General features: G+C 49.4%; 5 protein-coding genes across 5 annotated transcripts; 2 read left to right on the forward strand and 3 right to left on the reverse strand.

Annotated features, from left to right (window-relative positions):
- Positions 1–1,339: 1,339 nt before the first annotated feature.
- Positions 1,340–3,682, reverse strand: K441DRAFT_682354 (sodium/nucleoside cotransporter 1 /nucleoside cotransporter 1; the record flags this gene model as incomplete). The annotated part of the gene is made up of 7 exons (XM_067651561.1): positions 1,340–1,381; positions 1,442–1,778; positions 1,833–1,985; positions 2,041–2,238; positions 2,293–2,685; positions 2,746–3,174; positions 3,267–3,682. The coding sequence occupies 7 exons, from the start codon at positions 3,680–3,682 to the stop codon at positions 1,340–1,342; spliced, it is 1,968 nt and encodes a 655-aa protein (XP_067497349.1).
- A 2,869-nt stretch (positions 3,683–6,551) lies between these two features.
- On the reverse strand, positions 6,552–7,970 carry K441DRAFT_592291 (uncharacterized protein; the record flags this gene model as incomplete). Its single annotated transcript, XM_067644869.1, has 4 exons — positions 6,552–6,770; positions 6,826–7,608; positions 7,665–7,792; positions 7,850–7,970. 4 exons carry the CDS (start codon positions 7,968–7,970, stop codon positions 6,552–6,554), a joined length of 1,251 nt encoding a protein of 416 aa, XP_067497350.1.
- Positions 7,971–8,217: 247 nt separating this feature from the next.
- K441DRAFT_647912 (uncharacterized protein) lies at positions 8,218–11,504 on the forward strand. Its single transcript, XM_067646871.1, has 2 exons — positions 8,218–8,727; positions 8,778–11,504. Exons 1-2 carry the CDS (start codon positions 8,540–8,542, stop codon positions 11,275–11,277), a joined length of 2,688 nt encoding a protein of 895 aa, XP_067497351.1. The 5' UTR covers positions 8,218–8,539; the 3' UTR covers positions 11,278–11,504.
- Positions 11,505–12,207: 703 nt separating this feature from the next.
- Positions 12,208–17,161, forward strand: K441DRAFT_682357 (uncharacterized protein; the record flags this gene model as incomplete). The annotated part of the gene is made up of 2 exons (XM_067651562.1): positions 12,208–12,648; positions 12,833–17,161. 2 exons carry the CDS (start codon positions 12,208–12,210, stop codon positions 17,159–17,161), a joined length of 4,770 nt encoding a protein of 1,589 aa, XP_067497352.1.
- Positions 17,162–18,045: 884 nt separating this feature from the next.
- Positions 18,046–18,880, reverse strand: K441DRAFT_670186 (uncharacterized protein; the record flags this gene model as incomplete). Its single annotated transcript, XM_067650244.1, has 2 exons — positions 18,515–18,880; positions 18,046–18,275 (listed from the first exon to the last, which is right to left on the reverse strand). Coding segments are annotated over exons 1-2 (586 nt in total), but the record flags the coding sequence as incomplete, so codon positions are not given.
- Between the last annotated feature and the right edge of the window lie 570 nt (positions 18,881–19,450).

Raw genomic sequence — 19,450 nt, forward strand, 5'->3', positions numbered from 1 at the left:
TCGTCTCGGTCGCAAGCGCGCTGGAAACTTGGCAGAGAAGGTTGCCCTTACATTCCAGCCAGGCAGACCTTATACGTTGCCTGCCTCCGGCATATGCAGCCTGTGGCCAACACATCCTTGGGTTGCCCCCGTCGCGAAGAACTTGAGAGCGGGCTGGAATGGACAATCTTACCTGGCTTCGGATCTCAAAGCTTGATAGACGGGATCGCGAATCTGATGGGAAAAGTTTTCATTCAGAGAGCCCTAAATCCTCCGATGTCGTTCTTGCCGGGTGAGATCCCACCCCAAAAGTTGCCGAGACCGCAAAATGCATTTGGGTGTGGAGAATTATATGGCCAAGTCACGGGCTGAGAGCTCTGTGCTTGGCTACTAAGAACCTCGTTTTGATATTAGACTTTAAGTGTGGGGGGCTTCCCGCACAAGACAGTAGTGTAAAAAAATGTTGGAGTAACGCAACTGGCCGCCACGAACGCCTTGTGTTAAATGCGAGAGGCCGTGCGTCCGGATGAATGGATGAAGGCCCGCATTTTGGCTGCATAAAGACATGTCTGTGCTTGAAACACCAAACGCCCACACGGCTCACTTCTCCAGAAACGGTGCCAAGTCGCTCGACTCCGATGGTAGGCGGCGAGCGCCTCAGCTGCCCTGCGCTGAGTCTGCACAAGGTACCCATTTTTGGGCCCACTTCAAACGGGACAACTTGTCACCTCGCTGCCATTACTTATTTATTAAATCGCTCAGCTTGATCAAAACCACAAACATGATGACATAAATACGAAGATACTGCTTCTCAACTTCCATTTCTCCGAAACGCTTGCCATCTCTTGTCGTCCCCAAGAACAATACGCGGGATGCGGGTCCACCAACAAGACAATGGGCAAAATATTCGTTCTGGAACCACCATTTGATTATTGAAGAAACACAGTCGCCAATCAGACCAGGCTTGTCTGGATATAAGAGCAGGATTGAGATAGGATCATCGTATGGATGGATGCTGTGGCTGATTTTCAGAGGACTGCATGCACAGAATCGGCTGATATGTTCTGGTGAGTTCTCAGCCCGATAAGGCTGGCAGCGGCGATCCGACGTTCTGGCCCACCAGGGGTGCTATCACTCTCACTTTCCGAGGTTTGGTTCTTTAGACGTCAGCACGAAATTCACAGCATCATCTACAATTCCACGTATGAGCGCCGCTCAACCAGCTGGTTGGCAAAGCTTTTGAGTGCTGAGTGACCGTATTTCAGAATAAATAGATGGGTATCGCTTTTCTAACTTCGTGAATATTATAGAATCAAGCCGTCCATCCCCGAAGCACTTCTAATCCCCTGACAATCAGCGTTTATGTCGTTGTCGAATTGGCCGGCTGAGAGAAATATTGTGCCTGCGATATATTTTGTTAGCATAAGGTTAATCTACTGGGATCGTGCAGTTTTCCACATACCTCGTTTGTGACGAGCAAGCCAGCAATACTCGCGCTGCTAAGCGTTGAAATTACTCCGGATATCAATGCACTCACAGCCAACCTCGAGACATCGCCACTCCTGCCAGGGCTGATTTGACTCAGCACGCCAATCTGGGTACCGAGTGCGCCAATATTTCCGAATCCGCAGACGGCATAAGTGGCAATAAGGCGGGATCGTGATGAAAGAGTTTGGTAAATTGGGTCGGTCTGCAAAGTGCTGAATGCCACAAACTCGTTCGCAATAACCTTGATACCGATTAACCTGCCAACGAGAAGCAAGTCTTTACCGGTTCGTGATACTCCGAGCAAGAACGCACTAGATTTGTCAGCAATTCAGGGTCGACCGTACTGAATAATGAGAAAATCTTACATAGGGTAGCAGACGTAACCCAGGATCAACTCTAGCGTGAGGTCATACTCTCCATCAAGATTAATATAGTGACCCCACCAGGTGAGAAGACCATCGACAAAGTTGAGGAGAGCGATAATGCATAGAAGCGTGGCGACGATCATCCCACCAATTCTGTGAAGGTGTCAGCGATTGGCAATCTTATGTTTGATCCCTAAGGAAAGCTTACTTCAAGCCCAACCAAGCACCATTGGCGAAGGCGTGAAGAGAGTTCGCAGCGCGGTGTTCATCGTCATCTGGAATCACCACTCTTCCGGCAGTCAGAGTCTCTTCCTCCTCTGGATAACGAAGTTTGCTAATGGCGAGTGAGGCGGGAATGCTCATGACGCAAGAAGAAATTAGAGCTTGTGGGTTGATACCCATGCCACTAGTACGCATTAGTCGGACAAACTCTTTCTGCCAAATTCCCATGGATACTCACATATATGCAACGAGCACACTACCCGCAATCGTGGCAAAACCAGAGCACATAACTTGGTGCAGCTCTGCCTGGGTAAGGTGAGCAACGAAGGGCCTGATAAGCATAGCGGATTCTCCCTGTCCGATGAATGGGGATGCAGAAGCGACAACTGCTTCGGCGCCAGAAACGCGCATGCTCCAGAAGAAGAAGACGGCGAATTTTTGAATGAACCATTGGAGAACGCCCCAGTAGTACAAAAGCTGGACGAAGGAGACGAAGAAAATGATGGCCGGAATCACACTGGTAAAGAACCATCCCAACTTTGGAACACTCGCATCGGTTAAGAAGGAGACACCGTCATTGGCGAAGCCGAGGAGTTCTCTACAGAGCGTCGAAATGAATGTGAAGATATCGCTGATAGAAGAGTGTGGTTAGTGTTCTATTTCGTGCTGGGTATTTGGATTGGTGACTTACTAGCCGGCCTTGGTTCTCAAGACGAATAGAGCAATGATGAATTGAACCAGCATTCCAACAATGACTGTGTGCCATTTGATCATCTTCCTGTTCCTTGACGTTGCCCAAAAGACAAAGATGAACACAACCAGGCCAAACAAGCTGACAGCACGGTTTGCTCGTGTGTTATCTTGACTCTCCGGGCTGGCAAAAGCTCCGACGATGATCACTGCAAGCGTCAAAGCAGCCCCGGCAGGGATTCTCATCTTCTCAGGAATGAGAGCACCAACTCTCACACCAGTATTGTTCCAGACGAAATGCATTGGCCTTGTTACAATGGTGATAGGGACATGCCAGAAGAGGAGTCGCAACATGATGGCTAGCCAGAGGAGGAAAGGAATGATCCAATTCATGTCATGGCGATGGACGACCAAGCCCGCAATCCACCATCTGCCCAATAGAAATCAGCCTGCATAAAGCCAAGAGGAAACCACTTTGCGCAAACATTGCGTGTTGCGAGCTCATGGTGCAGCATTTCTTACCCAGTGAAGAGCATTGCGATGAATATGTGGAAGAAGATCCTGTATTTGGCGTAGAACCTGGAGAAGGCATGGCCTCGAGGATCCTCTTCGTCTCCAGCGCCTTCCACGGGGCTCATGCTGTCCCTGTCCATATCGCCAGTGCTAAACCCTCCGTTTTTCTCAATGTCCTTCTCTCTGCGCTCGGGGTGCTTTCGGCGGTGGAGCGCATTGTCCATTGGGTCGGGGTCGGGGATCACACTGGGCTCAGCCGTTGTGCCTTTTGAGTAGGCAATGTCGTCGTGGCGGCCCTTCTCCGCAAAGGCACTGTGATGGAGGTGGGCATGATGATGCTCATGTGCGACGTCGAGCACAGGGTCGGTATTCTCGACCACACCGGGCATTGGGGAGGCATTGTGCTGGCGGGGAATGTGGGCCATGTTGAAGGCGGACGAGTGCGATTGTCTGCTGCGGCAAGAAAACGGCGTTGGAGAAAATGGATCATCGTGATTCTGGCGCAAGTTTATAGAAGTCTAACGCCCGGTACGTTGCACCAACGTCTGCCAGTTAGGGCAGTGAATGGCGCTTGGCGAACAAAGGCAACTGCCCCTTCAGGCTACGGCGATAGGACCAGCCATGGTTGATTGGACAGCTATCGGTCATCTCCGCCTCCCTTGTGCTTCAGTAACTGTTTATCGGTGTCGGAGGCTGTTCATCTATTCCTTCCTCGGTGCGTTTGGACGGCGATAAGGCTGTCCTATCGAATAGGACTGTTGCCAGCATCTAAATTGCCCGCCTATCATCGTCAGCCCGTCAGCCCCAAGCTCTTCTTGGCGTGATAAGCGGCGGCAACTCGGCGGCGAAGGCTTCGGCTGAGGCACCGTCTTTGGCTGTTGTAGCATTCCAGAACTGACAACTCCCTATTTTGGCACCAAATCGCCGTCCTTCATGCCGGTTTCAGCCGCTCATGTTGTTGCACACTGACAACTTGCGATTTGCCACCCGGCGATGCTCCAAGATCAATGTCCCATCGGAACGGTTATACTCGCATTAGTTACCTTCTCAACATGTAAATCATCTTCGGAGATTTATAGCGAGCGCATCTATCGTATCTATGAATGCTTATTTGTCCGTCTCGGTCCACAGTAATTAGAAGCCATGTTTATGGCAGAGACTCGAACCAGTAGCGCATCCTTCCAGATAACGAATTGATACACAACAATATCGTGCATTAGCATCCTTCCCACCTAGCTCTGGTCCGTCTGAGAACATTGCAATTGAAGCTAGTTTGCTCCTTAAAGGCGATATCTCGATCGTCTTGGCGTCATCTTCGGACTCGCTCACTCTGCCAGAAGCGGCATCGTAGGTTTGTCGCAAACACTTCTCTTCCACCTTCCCTACCAACTTTAATTAGTCACCCTCAAGTGTCCGTGTTCTCAGCTAGTCCCCCATTGATTAGTTCCCAACATACAAATAGCCTGCGCTCCACCATTATATCTTCAATCCCAACTTCAAGCCTTTCTCTTCTCCTTGCGACCAGCGAATAATTCATAAACGATAATCAGCCACCAAACCCAAGTCAGCACTCTTCCCTCTTCTCTCCCATTCCTAACACAAAAAAAGAAAACCACACTCACCTCCGCCGCCATCATCACCGCAGGCGGACAACGCGCCCCCATAACGACCCCTCCTGCCACCCAGCCGCGCGCCCCAGCTTCCCCGCCGCGTCCGCCGCAAGCGGCAGCACGTCGCGCGTGCCTCACCAGCACCAGCTATTCGCAACCTCGCTGAGCAGCGTGACCCGGACGCCGCCGCAGCCCCAGTAGACGACGCGGCGCTGCCACGCGGCCAGCTGGTCGACGAGCCGCACCGCGCCGCCGAACGGCTACAACTGCAGCGCCAGGCCAGCCCCCAGCACCATTGCGCCCTCTGCCATGAACTGGATGTGTGCGGTTAGTCCGAGACATGGGTAGGGGCGTTGGGGGGACGAGGGAAGTGGGAGGTTTTTGCTGGGAGGCATTGCGGGGGGCGGGATCGAGGCGGTTCGGCTGACCAAGAGTCGGTCGAGTCGAGCGCTAGAGGGCTGGGAGAGCCGCGGCTGTGGTGCTGGGCTTCGGAGAGGGTTGTGGAGGAGGTTCGGGGCTGAAAATGGGCAGGTCAGAGCGGCTTTGTGGCTTCTTTAAGGCTTCGCCGACGCTCTCGGCTTAGATTCGGCTTCGTCCGGTGCGTAGACGCGGTTTCAGGATGGGCCATCGAGACGACGTGCTGGGCCAGCTCTAGCCCGCAAGCCACCTGTTGTTTAGAGGGCCTAGGAAGTCGAATTAGGCGTCGCCTTACGCTGGGCCTACCATAGGGTGAACCTTCACGCCAGGGATGGCTGGTAGAGTGTCGAGAATGTGGAGAGGAGTAGCGAAGTGGCGGCGCTGTGTGAGGGTCCTGGAAGCTCCATTTGGGCGTGAAATGCTGGTGATGACTTTGCGTAGCACCGCGTTGGCCCAAATCTAGTTGATGACCCTGGAATTTCAATGCGAGCTTTGCGGTGATGAGAGCCTCGTTGGGAATTTAGCAGTCGCTTGGCATTCCGGCTCGACGATTAGATGCTATTCGAGCTATTTCAGAAAGAGCAGCTTTTTTTGGAGAGAAACTGGGGACCGGTTTAGGTACGCTCCATTTTGGAGGGAATTACATGAATTGTAAGGAATTAGAAATAAAAAACTGGAGATTTAAGAGAGCTCATATCCTTCACGAGCACAAGAAGATTTTTTTTCAATAGGACGTTGAAATGAAGACGCAGCATGATTCGACGTGGCTGAGCCGAATCCCTCGCATTGGTAGGCGCCTGGCGTAGACCCTACAGCGTGCACGAACCGCAATCCAGAGGTGTCAATGGTACAGTGAGAACTCTAATGCCATCTGATGGTAATAAGTAGCATTGGAAAGGAACTTTAAAACCTAATCAGCACGAGTTAAGGATGGTCAGTAGAGACAAGACTGCAACATGAAAGCATGTTGTCGCGGGATAACTCCCGATACAACAAGATTGTTTGGCAGATAGCCTTAGAAGGCATGTTCTCAAAACCATCATTTAACAAGTAATCAAACAATAGGCTTTTCCAACCCAAGAAACCACCCTACACCAGTCCCTGCCAAATGCTAACGAAACAATCTAACAAACCCTCAAGAAATATACGGTAAGTTGAGATGATCCGTTCAACGCTCGGGAACGCCTTGCTCTCCACCCAGTTAAGTGCCTTGATAACCTTGCGCCACATATGCATGGACGATGATAAATTTAGCCTCCCAAAAATATTATAGAAACACCTTCTTCGCATCACGAGGATGACTTTCTCCGGGGCAGTACGGACATTTGAATTTTGCACCTTTGCTCAGCTTGTCGAGAGATTCCTGAGCAATAACATGGCCGCACGGCATCATCATCGGAGGGTTCTGATCCGTGCCTTGCTCCTTGGATACAGGGCATACGAAGATGGAATGGAAATGATATGAGGGCGGCAACGGTATTTCGACCTAGAGTGCCATAATTAGTAGAGCATTTAGGAAAAATATTAGAGAAGGAGCTTACAGGCAGCTCGTTCTGGGTAGTCCACTCAGTCCGCTTCTCTTTCATAATATTTTGCAACTTTAGAAGAGTCGGTAACGCGATGGCTCCAGCCGTTGCAGCAATGTACAGCGGGGAGTCTGCCGAAAGCCCCAGAAGCGAACAAAATTCTCTCGTAAATGAATTTGCCACCTCTTCCCACGCAGAGTCGTTGTAAAAGAACCGTCGATAGGGCGAGTCAGAGATGTTTTGCCAGAAAGCCATTGCTCCTACTAGTTGCTGGACTTCCCGAGCGTATCTATGCTGGAAAGGCCCAAATTCACTCCTTGCGTATGCCCATGCACGCAGAGGACCGTTGGCCGAATCTCCCATGTTCCCCTCGCCATCATAACCCACGAATAGACAAACAAATTGTAATCGACACAACTCAAACTCGAGATTGCTACCACGGGTTTCTAATACTGCGCTGCGCTCTCTTGCCCACGCGATAGCCGGTGCAAGGTTCCTTTGTTGTCTTAACTCACGCAGAATGTGGTACATTTCCGCGAACTGCTGTTGCAGCTTTTCTGAGTTGAAGGTTCCATTCACCAGGTCCTTCTCCCAAGCCTTCTCTTGTACGTATGGGTTTGGGGTTCCAGGCGTGGGCTCGGGATGTGGCGGACGAGCCTCCGCTTCTTGGATAAACGTAGAGGCAACAGAGAATTGGCCCTCGCGAAGGAGGTGCATGGCTATCGCTCGATTGACCAAGGAAGGGTGAGATGAGAGTGCATCATTCTCAGCAGTTGGTAATGGCTTGTCTTTGAATTTCTGGGAGATTTGTGATTAGTTCACAGTAACACAGCGGACCGCAGGAGACTTCACACCTTATCGAGTGCTTTGGAATATTTGTTGAGACCCGAGTGAATCTTCTTGAGATCGTCGTTTACTCTATCAAAGGACTGTTTGACGGGATTCTGGAGCTTTGCGAGGGTCATGGGTGTAGAATTAGGGTCTGCATGGGTCCATAATTAGCTAGGAATCATTGCAGAGCTGTATTACGGAGTCTTACCTGCTGAGAGAGCTTTCCTAGCGTTTAAAAGTAGATCAATGGTCTTTTGGGCATCATCGATGCTCTTCTCCAGATTATCTCTCTTCTGTAGCTGCTCGACCTCATGTTTGAGTGCGTCCATAGCTGTCGACGTCCGCAAAGGCTATCCTAACTAGGACACCTTTCGGAAAGGAAGTTGAAGGCGTGATTGAAGACAAGAAGAAGAGACGGTTAGAGGTCGTGTTGCCACCGGGATCACATGTCCTGGGTCCATCCTAATCCGACGTTAGATGTTGGGGTGGTGTTGGTGCTGCAGGTGATCTACAAGTGACGTGGGGCTAGTCGGGGTTCGTGCGGTCCACAACAAAGTGCTTTTCACTCCTAACAACCACTTTCACGCTCCAGAACGGCAAACGATCCTACTTAGAGGAAGGCTAGCAAGCATAGGTAGTTAAGAGTGTTGGCTTCAGCTTTACCACTACAGCCTCCAGACGCCGTGGCGACGAGCCTCAGCATCATAGAACTCGGATTGCAGAGCTGGGCACCCAGTCCTCTCTGCGAGCCCCATCTAGATGAGATGAAGACAACAACCCGAATGGCTCCGCATATCTGTCTTCGTCCTTGTTGTTCTTGAGATGTTTCAGCGTCACCCAATACCTTCTTAGGACCATCTCCACGACGCCGCATATAACTCTATACACACATTCCGACATGGACCTTCGTCGGCGCGTTCCTGAGATAGAGACTGCTGTACCAGACATTAAGGACGGTACGGTAGCTACAGGCTACCAGACTGATTCATCGTTGTCCGGCACAACATCCTTGAAAGACTCTGCAAAGAACCCCTCCGGCCAGACTGCACATCAACGCTTTGTTCTTCCCGATCCTGTAGCATTTAGGTAGATAGCATGCCATAAAATTTTAGCAAAAGGCTGATTCGCATATATAGATACCTTGAGGAAGACCCTTCTACCACTGTTCTTGCGACGCGCCAGAAGCTCGAAGGTTACGAAATCTACCTCGTCGAACAATGGGCTTGTTCCAGAACACACCCGACCTTTATCATCACAACTTATACCGGAGACCCTTCAGATACGGTGGTAGTGAACGTGTTGAGCGTTCCAACGGATGAAGCAGCATGGTCACCCCAAATGAGGGTTTATTTTAGGGCTCTCAGCCAATATCACGCACGAAAAAGGGAAACAAATCTTGGAACTCTGTTCATCACAAATCTAAGTGGCTTCCCTTCTTCATTGACAGTTATACCAGTTCCAGATGGCGATGTCAAGAAGCATCGCGAACTCTTTTTCGTCAACGAAAATTTGAAGAGACTAGGCTGCTCCGGACGTCTTGGAATCAAACTCGCAACTCCAAGTAATGCCACGGTGGCAAAATTCCATCAGCTTTATAGGACAAGCGATAAGATCCCCTTCTTCAGTTCTGTAATTGAACTTGTCAAATTGTGCCAAGTGGCTCTGGTGTTATTTGGCTCGCTCAAGCCGGAGTATGCTGATGGACTTCTATGTGACTTTACCGAGAAGGCCATCAATGACTGGTGGGTAGAGTTCGGAACAGAATATTATAGCATTGAGCCCCATGACGGAATACTCGGCCCTACTACGGTTGCTGCCCTATTGGGAATGCTTATGGGTGCACGGAACCGGCTGAGCGCATATAACGCACCTGTTGCAAAAGATGTCTTTGACATCGACAGCACGAAACGTGGAATTGCATACTTCCAAAAGTCTCAACGAATGCAAAAGACCCGACGTCTGGATCGCCAAACCCTAGAGGGACTGCGGAGAGCAACCGCGAAAGCAGCAAGTGGGGAGGGTTGGACTATGCCTCGAGCAGTCAAATCAACTGTTGCAGAACTTAGTGGGAAAGGAGGTGAGATGGTCATGGGAATGGTTGGTGGCAGAGAGAAAGCCGGAATTGCAGATATCGAAACTGTCGATATTGAAAGGTTCGTTGAACTTGTACATGGTCAACGTTCAAAGTGGTTATGGTGGGGAAAACCACGGAAGACGCACACTGGAGACATGTTCAGCCGTTTACCTACAGAAGAAGGTATGATATTCCAAAAGGACGATCAAGGCGGTTACGCATGGTCACGACAAAGACGAGAATCCATGCTTGACGACTCTAACTTGCGACGACGTGAGACTGCTGGGGATGATAGAAGGCAGCAATCTGATGCCCGAACTAGCTGGGACGGAATTGAAAGAGAGGCGCCATCAAAGAAGGGAGCGCTCAAAAAGACTACTGGGAAAATTGATGCTCGCAGCGGCTTTGGGCGAATCAAAGATGCAGTAGGACTGCGAAGCCACCAGTCGAAACCATCTAAGGACGAGAATGGCCATGTTACTTCCTATCAATCAAAAGACGAGAACGGCTCTGCTGTTCAACATACCGGCGGGGGACTTTCTAAGATCTCCGTCATTTCGCAGAAAGTTGAAGATGGCGGTTTAAAATATAATGCGGGCAGTGCAGCGAACTCTATCTCATCGCCTCGCCCTGGGGAGTCTTCTCGACCTTCATTTGGACCTACGTTCTCAAAGGTATTGACTGAGACACCCCACGAATCTCAGAATGCCTTTTTTCCAGATAAAAAGTCAATATCGCAGGGGGCTGAACAACCACAGGTGGATGCCATTCTCAGGTCCGAAGCCGACGAGTCGTCTAAACCACCCACGGCCGAGAGCTCAGTTGCAGGCTCAATATATAGAGGCATTGATCTCACAAATCTCTTTCCATCAGATGACGCTCAAGATGTAGGAGTTCTGCTTCGTAGGACTCTGAGTTTTGATGAGTCCGCTTCCTATCCAAACGAAACCAGGAATGACAACTGGTGGCCCCGCCATCTATCCTTCAGCGTCGCTGAGGACAGCGTTTTAACATGGAACGCTATTGGTCACGCTTTCGCCCAGACATCGGACAGTAATACGTCTCCAAGGGAACAGATAAGGAGAGAGTTGGTTTTAGCGGATGAAGCAAAGCGTATGCGGGAGCGTGTTGCACGTTTAAGCAGCATAGACGGCGCTTGGGTAGAAGAAAGGATCATTAATATGCAATACTTGGATGAGCAAGCGGATCGCGACCAGCAGCAGCTTGATGAGATGTACTATCCTCGCCTCGAGGAGTATCGGGCCCTCCGGGAGGATGCTCATGAGATCTTGACGCAGGAACGGTCCCAACTGCAGAATGCTATCAAAGATGTTGAGACTCTGGGGGCAAAACTTGAATACGAAATCAATGCTCTTAGAAGCAAGGTTGATGATGTTGATGACGGAGTTGCTGAATTTGAGAGGCAGGTTGATATTGTAGAAGACAGAGTGAAAGAACTTGAGGAGGTGGTAAGAGAGAAAGAAGGCTGGGCACACTGGATGCTGAGGGTAATGACGGGCGTTGGCAGGCCGCCGGATCCTACTGTCCCCGCTGCAGGTTAAGGTCTGGACGTAAGCAACGAGTTCCTCATCCAAGCGTCTCGAATGTCTAGAGGACTACTAAGAGACCGAAGATATAATTATAATAAATTTAAAGGCATACCTTGGTGCTATTACCTAGTCTAATGCTGCTGAGAGTTGGTTGCCTCCCTTTTGTAATGCGCCTTCTCTGTAATTAATAGCTATCTGCATACAAAAATTCTTTTTGAGCGTGGTGGTACCTTGGCTTCCATGAACTTGTTGCCAAGCAGATCGTGAAGTGTTTCTCTAAATGGAATGGCTAGGAAGCGATCACGGAAATTCCAGCAATGCCGATGAGCTTCTCAAGCTTCGCCCAATCCACCCAGCCACATCATAGGGCAGTCCGGTTGACAGAAACAGTTTGAGCTGTGGAGTGCTGCGCCTCCTTTTAGCGAACTGCTGCCTGATGCTTAAGGAGGCCGTTAAATTGTCAATGAGCTCTGACCAAATGCTAGCCACTCAGGCATAGGTACTCAGCGACTACATTCTATCTTTGCTAATGCTGAAGCGTTTAAGCATCTTTCAAGTTGATATTCCTTGAGTTTAACTCTGTAGTTCTTCGAGTCTCGAAAACGCCTTGGATAAATTTATAAGTTATATACAGCAGGAGGCGATAGTTCTTTGCACGATCTTGGCTGCATTAGGTTAATAGCAATGTAACCGGGTCCTCCAAGTCACTCCGCCCTTTTCCAAGAGCCCTTGAGAAAAGGGCTCTTGAGCTGCAATTGCGCCCACCTGCAAAAAGGCGGAAGATGAGCAAAAGTCCTATGTAATAAGCGTCAGGCCACCTTGTCAATCCTAATTCATTTCATAGTCTGTCTGTCGTTGAGTCATTGCCGTTAACAAGACGTTTTCTGTCCATCGCGACGTCGACTGCCGCTGCTGACAATTCCCACGAGTTCGACAACGAAGATGGAGACCGAAATACGAAACAACGATGGACTCGATTTTGGTAGTTCGGCCTTCATGAGCTATAATTCTGTACCCTTACCTCTGAGCCAAGCTGCCACCAGATATCCAGACATGGATATCCCGTTACCTCAGCCGGAAGATGCGGTAGACCTAGGCAGTCTCCAGTTTATGACAGATGATCAATCATACCCAGACCCTGCTCAGCAGAGTCACATCACCGACTATTATTCAGGGCTGATCGAAGATGAAGCCATCTCGACGGATTCCACAACGCGTTCATCCTTGCCTTTGCCTGTCATGCCAACGAGCCAAAGCAGTTTCCAAACAATGCCGGACACTCAGCAATCATACCTACCACCCTCATTGGATCCTCTTCTACCTATTCATCAGAGCGATTACAGCTTACCCTCTGACCATGACTATGTACCGAATGAGAGCTTTGTAAGCCGTTCCAAGCAGATTGGTGCTTAAAGTGTTTGGATGCTCCTGCTGGAATGGCTTAAGACCGCTTTGTTGAGCAGTCCTGTAACCACCGTTGGTTACTGAAGGCCTTCAGGCATGCGGGTCTATCCAATCACTTCTGGCATTGACTTCGTGCTCTTCCTTGCTTTACTAACGATCATAGGACGTAAATGACATGCCAAATTCTGGTACCTGGAGTAGCCAATTTTCTTCTACGATGGTCGTTGATGACCCGATACCGGCGATAACACCACCGTATTCCTCTCTCTATGCTAACCCGCATACCGTGGGTACGGCCAAGCGGCCGCTGTCGAACAACAGTCCTGAATTACCCGCGCCAAAGCGCCAGTTTCTAACCGACACTCATAACCCGGGCCACTATGTCCCAGTAGAGCTTGACTCCGTGACTTCGAACTCTATATGGAATGCGGACAGACGAGTAGAGTCGTCTCAGAGCAGCCATCAAAGCGAAGGACTTCCAGGAACGCCAATGCTGCTTGAGCCCCGGACAACATGCCTAGTTCGTCAGGAGGAGATTGGGCTTGACGAGGATGCCGCCGACGTTTGCGCCATTTGGTTCAGTAAAAAATACTCCGTCTTGCCTAGCGATCAAGACATTGAAGCATTGAGCCACTTAACTAAAGCGTCGACCACCGCTGTTAAACATTGGTTTGGCCAGATGCTCAAACAAGGATTGGCAGGACACGATTCTGCCTACAAGTCCCAGTCAACTTTGGCATGCTCTCAAATGTCTCTCGAAAAGCAGCAAACGTCGAATGAAACCACCGAAGAAATTCCCCAGCATTCTACCGAGGAGAATACCAGCGAACAACGCGCTCGCGGATCACATCGATGCACTGAGGGCCAAGCCAGAAGGCGTTCAGGAAAGAAGAGCTGCACTCCGACAATAAACCCAGAAATGCTCCAGAGGGATGAGAGCAAAATTTTCCAATGCACCAGGAAATGCGGGAAGCGGTACGGGCGAAAGTGTGACTGGAAACGAAATGAAGAGGAGGGGTACCCATCAAAGCATTGGCTCTGCAGCTTGTGTCAATCTCAGGGGGAACGGGCTAAACCATGCTATCGAAGGTATCACTTCACCCAACATTTTAACAATATCCACCCTACGCTCTCTGCCGCCGACTATGAAACCGCTAGCCTTGTCGAGACGGAGACTACTTTTCCCAGGAAATGCGGATTTTGCCCGAAGCGCTTTGTTAACAGGCAAGAACGTATCGATCATATTGCGGACCACTTCAAGAAAGGAAAGTGCATGCTAGACTGGAATGACAGTGATGAGTCTGATGACTTTAATGATGATGATGATAGCGATGATAGCCCGGCAGATGATAACGGCGAAGGCAGCGATTCTAGGAGTTCAGGTGACAAGCAGAATCCAGAAAACAATCCCGGCTCCGGAGAATGCGATGACAGTGAAGGAAATGACCAAAGTGGCCCATCTGCAGGCAGCGGTACGAATTCTCGGAATTCTCCAGCCACGACATTATGGAGAACAAGTTTTATACCGAACAACGTAGACAAGGACCAAGTTTCAGAGACACAAGGAAATGTCGAACCACCTCAAAGCACAAGCAGCCAATCCCCTACTACATACAACAATCAATCGGACCGCGGATGGTGTATCCTCGAATCTCCACCCATAACACCCTTATTCTCTGACATCAATAGCCTGCATGACCCAGATAACCGCCCTATTTCACCAGGTTCCCAATGGAATAAAACTCAGTTAGACGACTCTTCGATGAAGGGTGAGGATTCTGCGACAGATCGTGGTCAGACCGAAAAAGAGTGTGATATCCGGCCTCCCGGACCCATCCTCGTCACGATGGCTGCCTGGCCAGCTCATAGCTCCATTGCGAGTGATTTGCTGTATGACCATTTGCCAGGAATTGACCCGCGCAAGAAGAGAAGGTATTCCCAGAACGCCCAGAGCGATCCTGTACCAAGAATCACTTGCAAGATTTCTAGGCCGGGACCCCACATAAGCAACATATTTAGGCTTGAAAGAGAAAGTAATCTCTCCACTGGGGAGGTTGTTGAGGCTACCTCAAACACACTATCCTCCCCGTATATCGATTCCGGCGACCCATCGTGCCGCCATAACCCCCTCAATTCTGGTTATGCAACATACCCACCAACTTTAGCTTCAGCTTTGGCCCCAGCATCTGCCCAACCAACTTTAGCCTCAGCTTTTACCCCAACCCAAATGATGCTTGACTTCCCGGCGACCGAGGCACTTGTTATTCCGAATGCCTCCGGAAAGCTGTTTTTCTGCACTTATGAAGCTGAGAAAGGAGATGAGAAACGCTTTGGAACGAAATCCGACTGGAAGAAGCATGAAAAGAGCTTCCATGAGACGGGCAAAGAGTATCGATGTCCTGATCCGAGTTGTTCTTGGACCTCCCGTTGCAAGAATGATTACTATCGGCATTCCGAGCGCCATGGAAGCCTAAACGCTTTACCTGCGTTCAAAATGATGAGAAAATTGTCCCAGAAGACCGCGTTTAGATGCGGCTTCAACCACTGTAAAATGGTATCTTGTTCATGGAACGAACATTGCAATCACGTTGCAGATCATTTGGAAGTAGTACAAGCAAGTAGTGACCAAGAGAGCACGGGAGCAAAGGATTTCCTTGCTTGTCTCGCATTTCTTGGGAAGCACCATTATCCCCGTGCATTCACGAACACTGGGGGTCCGGCCCTTGCTGCATCCGGGTTTAACCTACTGCAAGACTCTATGCAATCCATTTGGTCGCGTTCGCTCCTTACCAGCCTTCGGCTGCTAGGCACAGGTGGTTTCTCATTAGTGGATGAAGTCCTTGTTCGAGGAACGAACTTGAAAATTTGCCGAAAGACACTTAAGAAACGAGATAGCTCTGCGTTCGACGATCTTATCCAAGAGGTTGAAGTCTTGCAGCAACTTCGGCATCCTCACATAATCCGCTTCCTCGGCACGTACTCTCGAGGCGACAGCCTTTCTATCTTCCTATCTCCGGTCGCAGAAGTCACCCTTTCAGTCTGGCTAGACAAACATGCTGTGGATATTCCGTCGTATGGACGAGATGATATGACTAAAATGTTTGGATGCCTAGCGTCTTCGGTCCGTTATCTCCATGAGAAGCGACCGTTGATTAAACATATGGACATCAAGCCCCAAAACATTCTAGTCATGGAAGGCAAGTACGAGTTCCCAAATCTGGTTCTGAGTGACTTCGGCATTTCGGAAATATCCAAAGAAAGCCTCTCGAATGCAGGTTCAGGTCCTATGACTCGGCGATACTGCGCCCCCGAAGTAGCAAGCTCTGTTTCCAGAGGAATCGAAGCTGATATTTACTCCCTTGGCTGTGTCTTTTTAGAGATAGCCCTTGTCATACATCGCCATGCTGGTCGAGGTTACCGCGAATTCCAAAGCGAGTTCCGCGAAGGAAAGTGTTATTACAACGACCTTCCGCGCGTTTACTGGTGGATTGATTTCCTTCGAGGACAAGACACTAACCCTAACGGTGGATACATACTCCAAACCGTCAAGAGTATGCTAAATCCGAAGCCCACCGGTCGACCCGATGCAGCTGCTGTCTCGGCCATTTTTACCCCTGGACCTTGTTGTGTGGCCTGGCCTACTGGTACCAAATCCTTTCCTGGACCTCTGGAGGAAATTAGTTCCCTGGCTGACGTACTTCTTGAAAAAAGCGATATTAACTTGCAAAAAGAGCTCGATTTGCTGGAAGGTGCAAATCTACACCAACATCATGATTGTCTGCAGAGCGCCATCCACTGGTTCCAGTTATGTTCTACTCAGCATCCGGCGTGCAATGACATGGGCAACCATTCGTCACTACTTCCAACACGTCTTCTGGATGTCCAGCAGACTAGACATGATGAATCTCCTGGTCGGCTTATCTTCACAACTGAACTCCCTTCTAACGTCGACTATGTCACACTAAGCTACGTTTGGGGAAATGCTGACCAACTCATGCTCACCACCAATAATGTTCACACTATGCTCCAATCACTTCCAAAAGAAAGCTTGCCTCAAGCCGTCGCCGACGCTATCTCTGTCACAAGACGCCTAGGCGTCCGCTACCTCTGGGTAGATTCGCTGTGCGTGATCCAAGATTCCCAAGAAGACCGGCATAGAGAATGCGACGGGATGGCCGAAGTGTACCGCAATGCTGTACTCACCATTGTCAACAACAGCAACGATCCGCTAATTGCCCACTCGGACGATCATTCAATGATCGACTGGCTGTCTCCCGGTTTCGCCTGGGACACACGGGCATGGACGCTGCAAGAGCGACTCCTCTCAAAACGTGTCCTTCACTTGACGGACAAGCAGATGTATTGGGAGTGCAATGAGCTCAAAGCTTCAGAAACTTTCCCGCACGGTCTTCCGCCGCTTCTCTGGGAATCGGTCCACTGCCACTCGAAGCAGCCGCTGCTGCAAGAGCGCCATCCTGCTGGGTTGATTTAGGGACTTTTTCTACATGGAGAAAAAAGGAAAGAATGAAAGAAGTGAAAAAAATTCTTCACCAAAAAATTTTCGGGATGGATGGCGCAATGTCTCTATGTTTCCCTTCACTGAAATTGAGACATTTGCTTGGTTTTTTCAGAGGAGTTCCAGCCTTGTCATAGTTCTTGAGCGTGGTTGCGAGTTGTGGTGGTCAGATTATTTTCTGCTGTTTTTAATACCCAACTGTCATTAAAATGAAGTTAAGTTGTTCACGGCCATTCTAAAAGCTATTATTCTGGACTTGTTAAACCGCTCAGGTTGGCCAATCATTATGAGTAATTGCGGAGACGACATAAATCAAGATATTACCGTTCTCAAATATGAAGTATGAGATCTACACTAAATTACCGGAGGTGGAACTGCACCACCAACGCTCTTTTTGCTGACATTTAGGCTACAATTAAACTAGGTTACAATCGAGTCCTTATTTGCACAGATTTCCCAGCGATAATTCATGCTTAAGAGCGGTTCGTCACAGAGCTGTAATCACGGCCAAAGGAGGCGAGGCTGGCTAGGAGAGTCTTAGAGAGGCTAAGTCAAGCCATTGGCCGAATTGACAACCCTTTCCTAGGTGTGGGGGTTGATTCTCAAAGCTTTCAGTCTCTGGACTGCTGAGAATAGTGTCTCCAAGAGGTTCGTTCATCATCCACCGAAGTAACAACTTGACGTTATCCACATTCTCTTCCTCAAAATCAAGGTACTTTGTCAAGCGGACGACAAGATATTTGCCGTCAAAATGCACCTGGACAATCCGAACTTTCCGGCCGGCGAAAGTATACACAAAGACCTTTGAGCCTAGTCATCAGCATTAATCACCACTCACGGAGCCAGGAAAAAACAAACCGGAAATATCTGATGCTCCTTATATTCCTTTAATTGCATTCGTCCCCTTATAAGACTGACGGCACAGATCATCTCGCTCCGAAGCAGCTTGTCTTCCCCCGTAGCCTGTTCCACTAGTATGCAGGCAGTGTGCACTTTCGGTCGCGGATAAGGAATAAACACCGTAAGCATCCGCCACTTTTGGGTAAGCCGCGAATAGTCGGATAGAAATCTATTCTCAAGGGTACTTGTCCTAAAACAAATCAGCATTCTCCATACATTACTCTGCAATGAGTCTAGTAGGCCGACGTATCTAAGCCGTTTGCTTTGCCGGTCTGCCAGACCGACTCCACCATAGCACCCAGCAAATCAAACAGGTCCGCCGTCGGTAGGGTAATGGGTCTAGTTCGTTGGATTTTGCCAAACCAACCGACCGTCCGGTCGGTTTATTGGAGACATTGTTACTCCGCGATTCCCGAATTAAGAACTCACATTTGTTCCCAATTTCTTGATGCTAATAGATCCCAATCATAACGGTGAGACCCCAGATACTCAGAAAACCACTGCCCGAGTCCGTAGGCTTCATGAAAATTGTCATTGTAGCCTGGAGCAGGTTCATCCCACTCAGGTTTTTCGACTTTTTCGAATAACTCGTCGAATTTATGGGCCGGAAATGGCGTGCAGAAATTAAGGTCAGTTGTGTCCTCGGGGTGGAGATTCATCTGGAACAACTGAATGCCAAAGGTCGAAAGGTCGCTGTTGTCGATATAAGACGATTGTAGCTGTGTGAAGGTTATCTTCATTTTTCCGAGACGATTGTAGTTCTCGAGCCTGGTTTTGAGGTCCATGACGATTGAGGGCAACTGGAGGTTGGGTTAAGGCGGAAGATGGGAGTACGCCTGCGAGATCGCCAGGAACGGTGAATACAAGTGTGGCTCTCGCAAATGCGAGGAGCACTACGGGATCCGTAAATTTACATGTCCAATGAGGAGGCCGGAATTGAGTCAACAAATTGCCCTTGGCGTGTCACGCGAATATTATTGGCAGAGCAATAAGTCGGTTACGCAGGTCCGAGAAAATAACTGCGGTAATAATAATAAACTATCGTTGTTGCATTTCAAGCTATGAAAACGTCGTGAACTCATCCCCAAAGCCTTTAAATGCGTGCATTGCCTCCCACAGTAATCACTATTGTCAACTATGCCTTCGGAAAAGAAAAGCCGGAACTGTCCGAAAGCGCAACACCGGCGCTGAACAGCTCAATTAAGCACTTCGAGGTCTAGACTGAGCAGATACTGGATGTGTTACTAGAAGGAGAACGAGGAGATACTGATCACACATCAGATATCTATAACGAGAAGAAGCTCTGGAAGGCCGGACAACGGGACATATCCATGATCATTGAACATTATACATGTGAAGTTCGGC

This window comes from Cenococcum geophilum (assembly GCF_001692895.1).
Source record: "Cenococcum geophilum 1.58 unplaced genomic scaffold K441scaffold_79, whole genome shotgun sequence".
NCBI classification, from domain to species: domain Eukaryota; kingdom Fungi; phylum Ascomycota; class Dothideomycetes; order Gloniales; family Gloniaceae; genus Cenococcum; species Cenococcum geophilum.

Bases quoted from the DNA above. Each gene is read 5' to 3' on its own strand.
- K441DRAFT_647912 (XM_067646871.1), top strand. From the start codon at position 8,540: ATGGACCTTCGTCGGCGCGTTCCTGAGATAGAGACTGCTGTACCAGAC. The intron at 8,728-8,777 runs GTAGATAGCATG...TCGCATATATAG, and splicing joins CCCGATCCTGTAGCATTTAG to ATACCTTGAGGAAGACCCTT.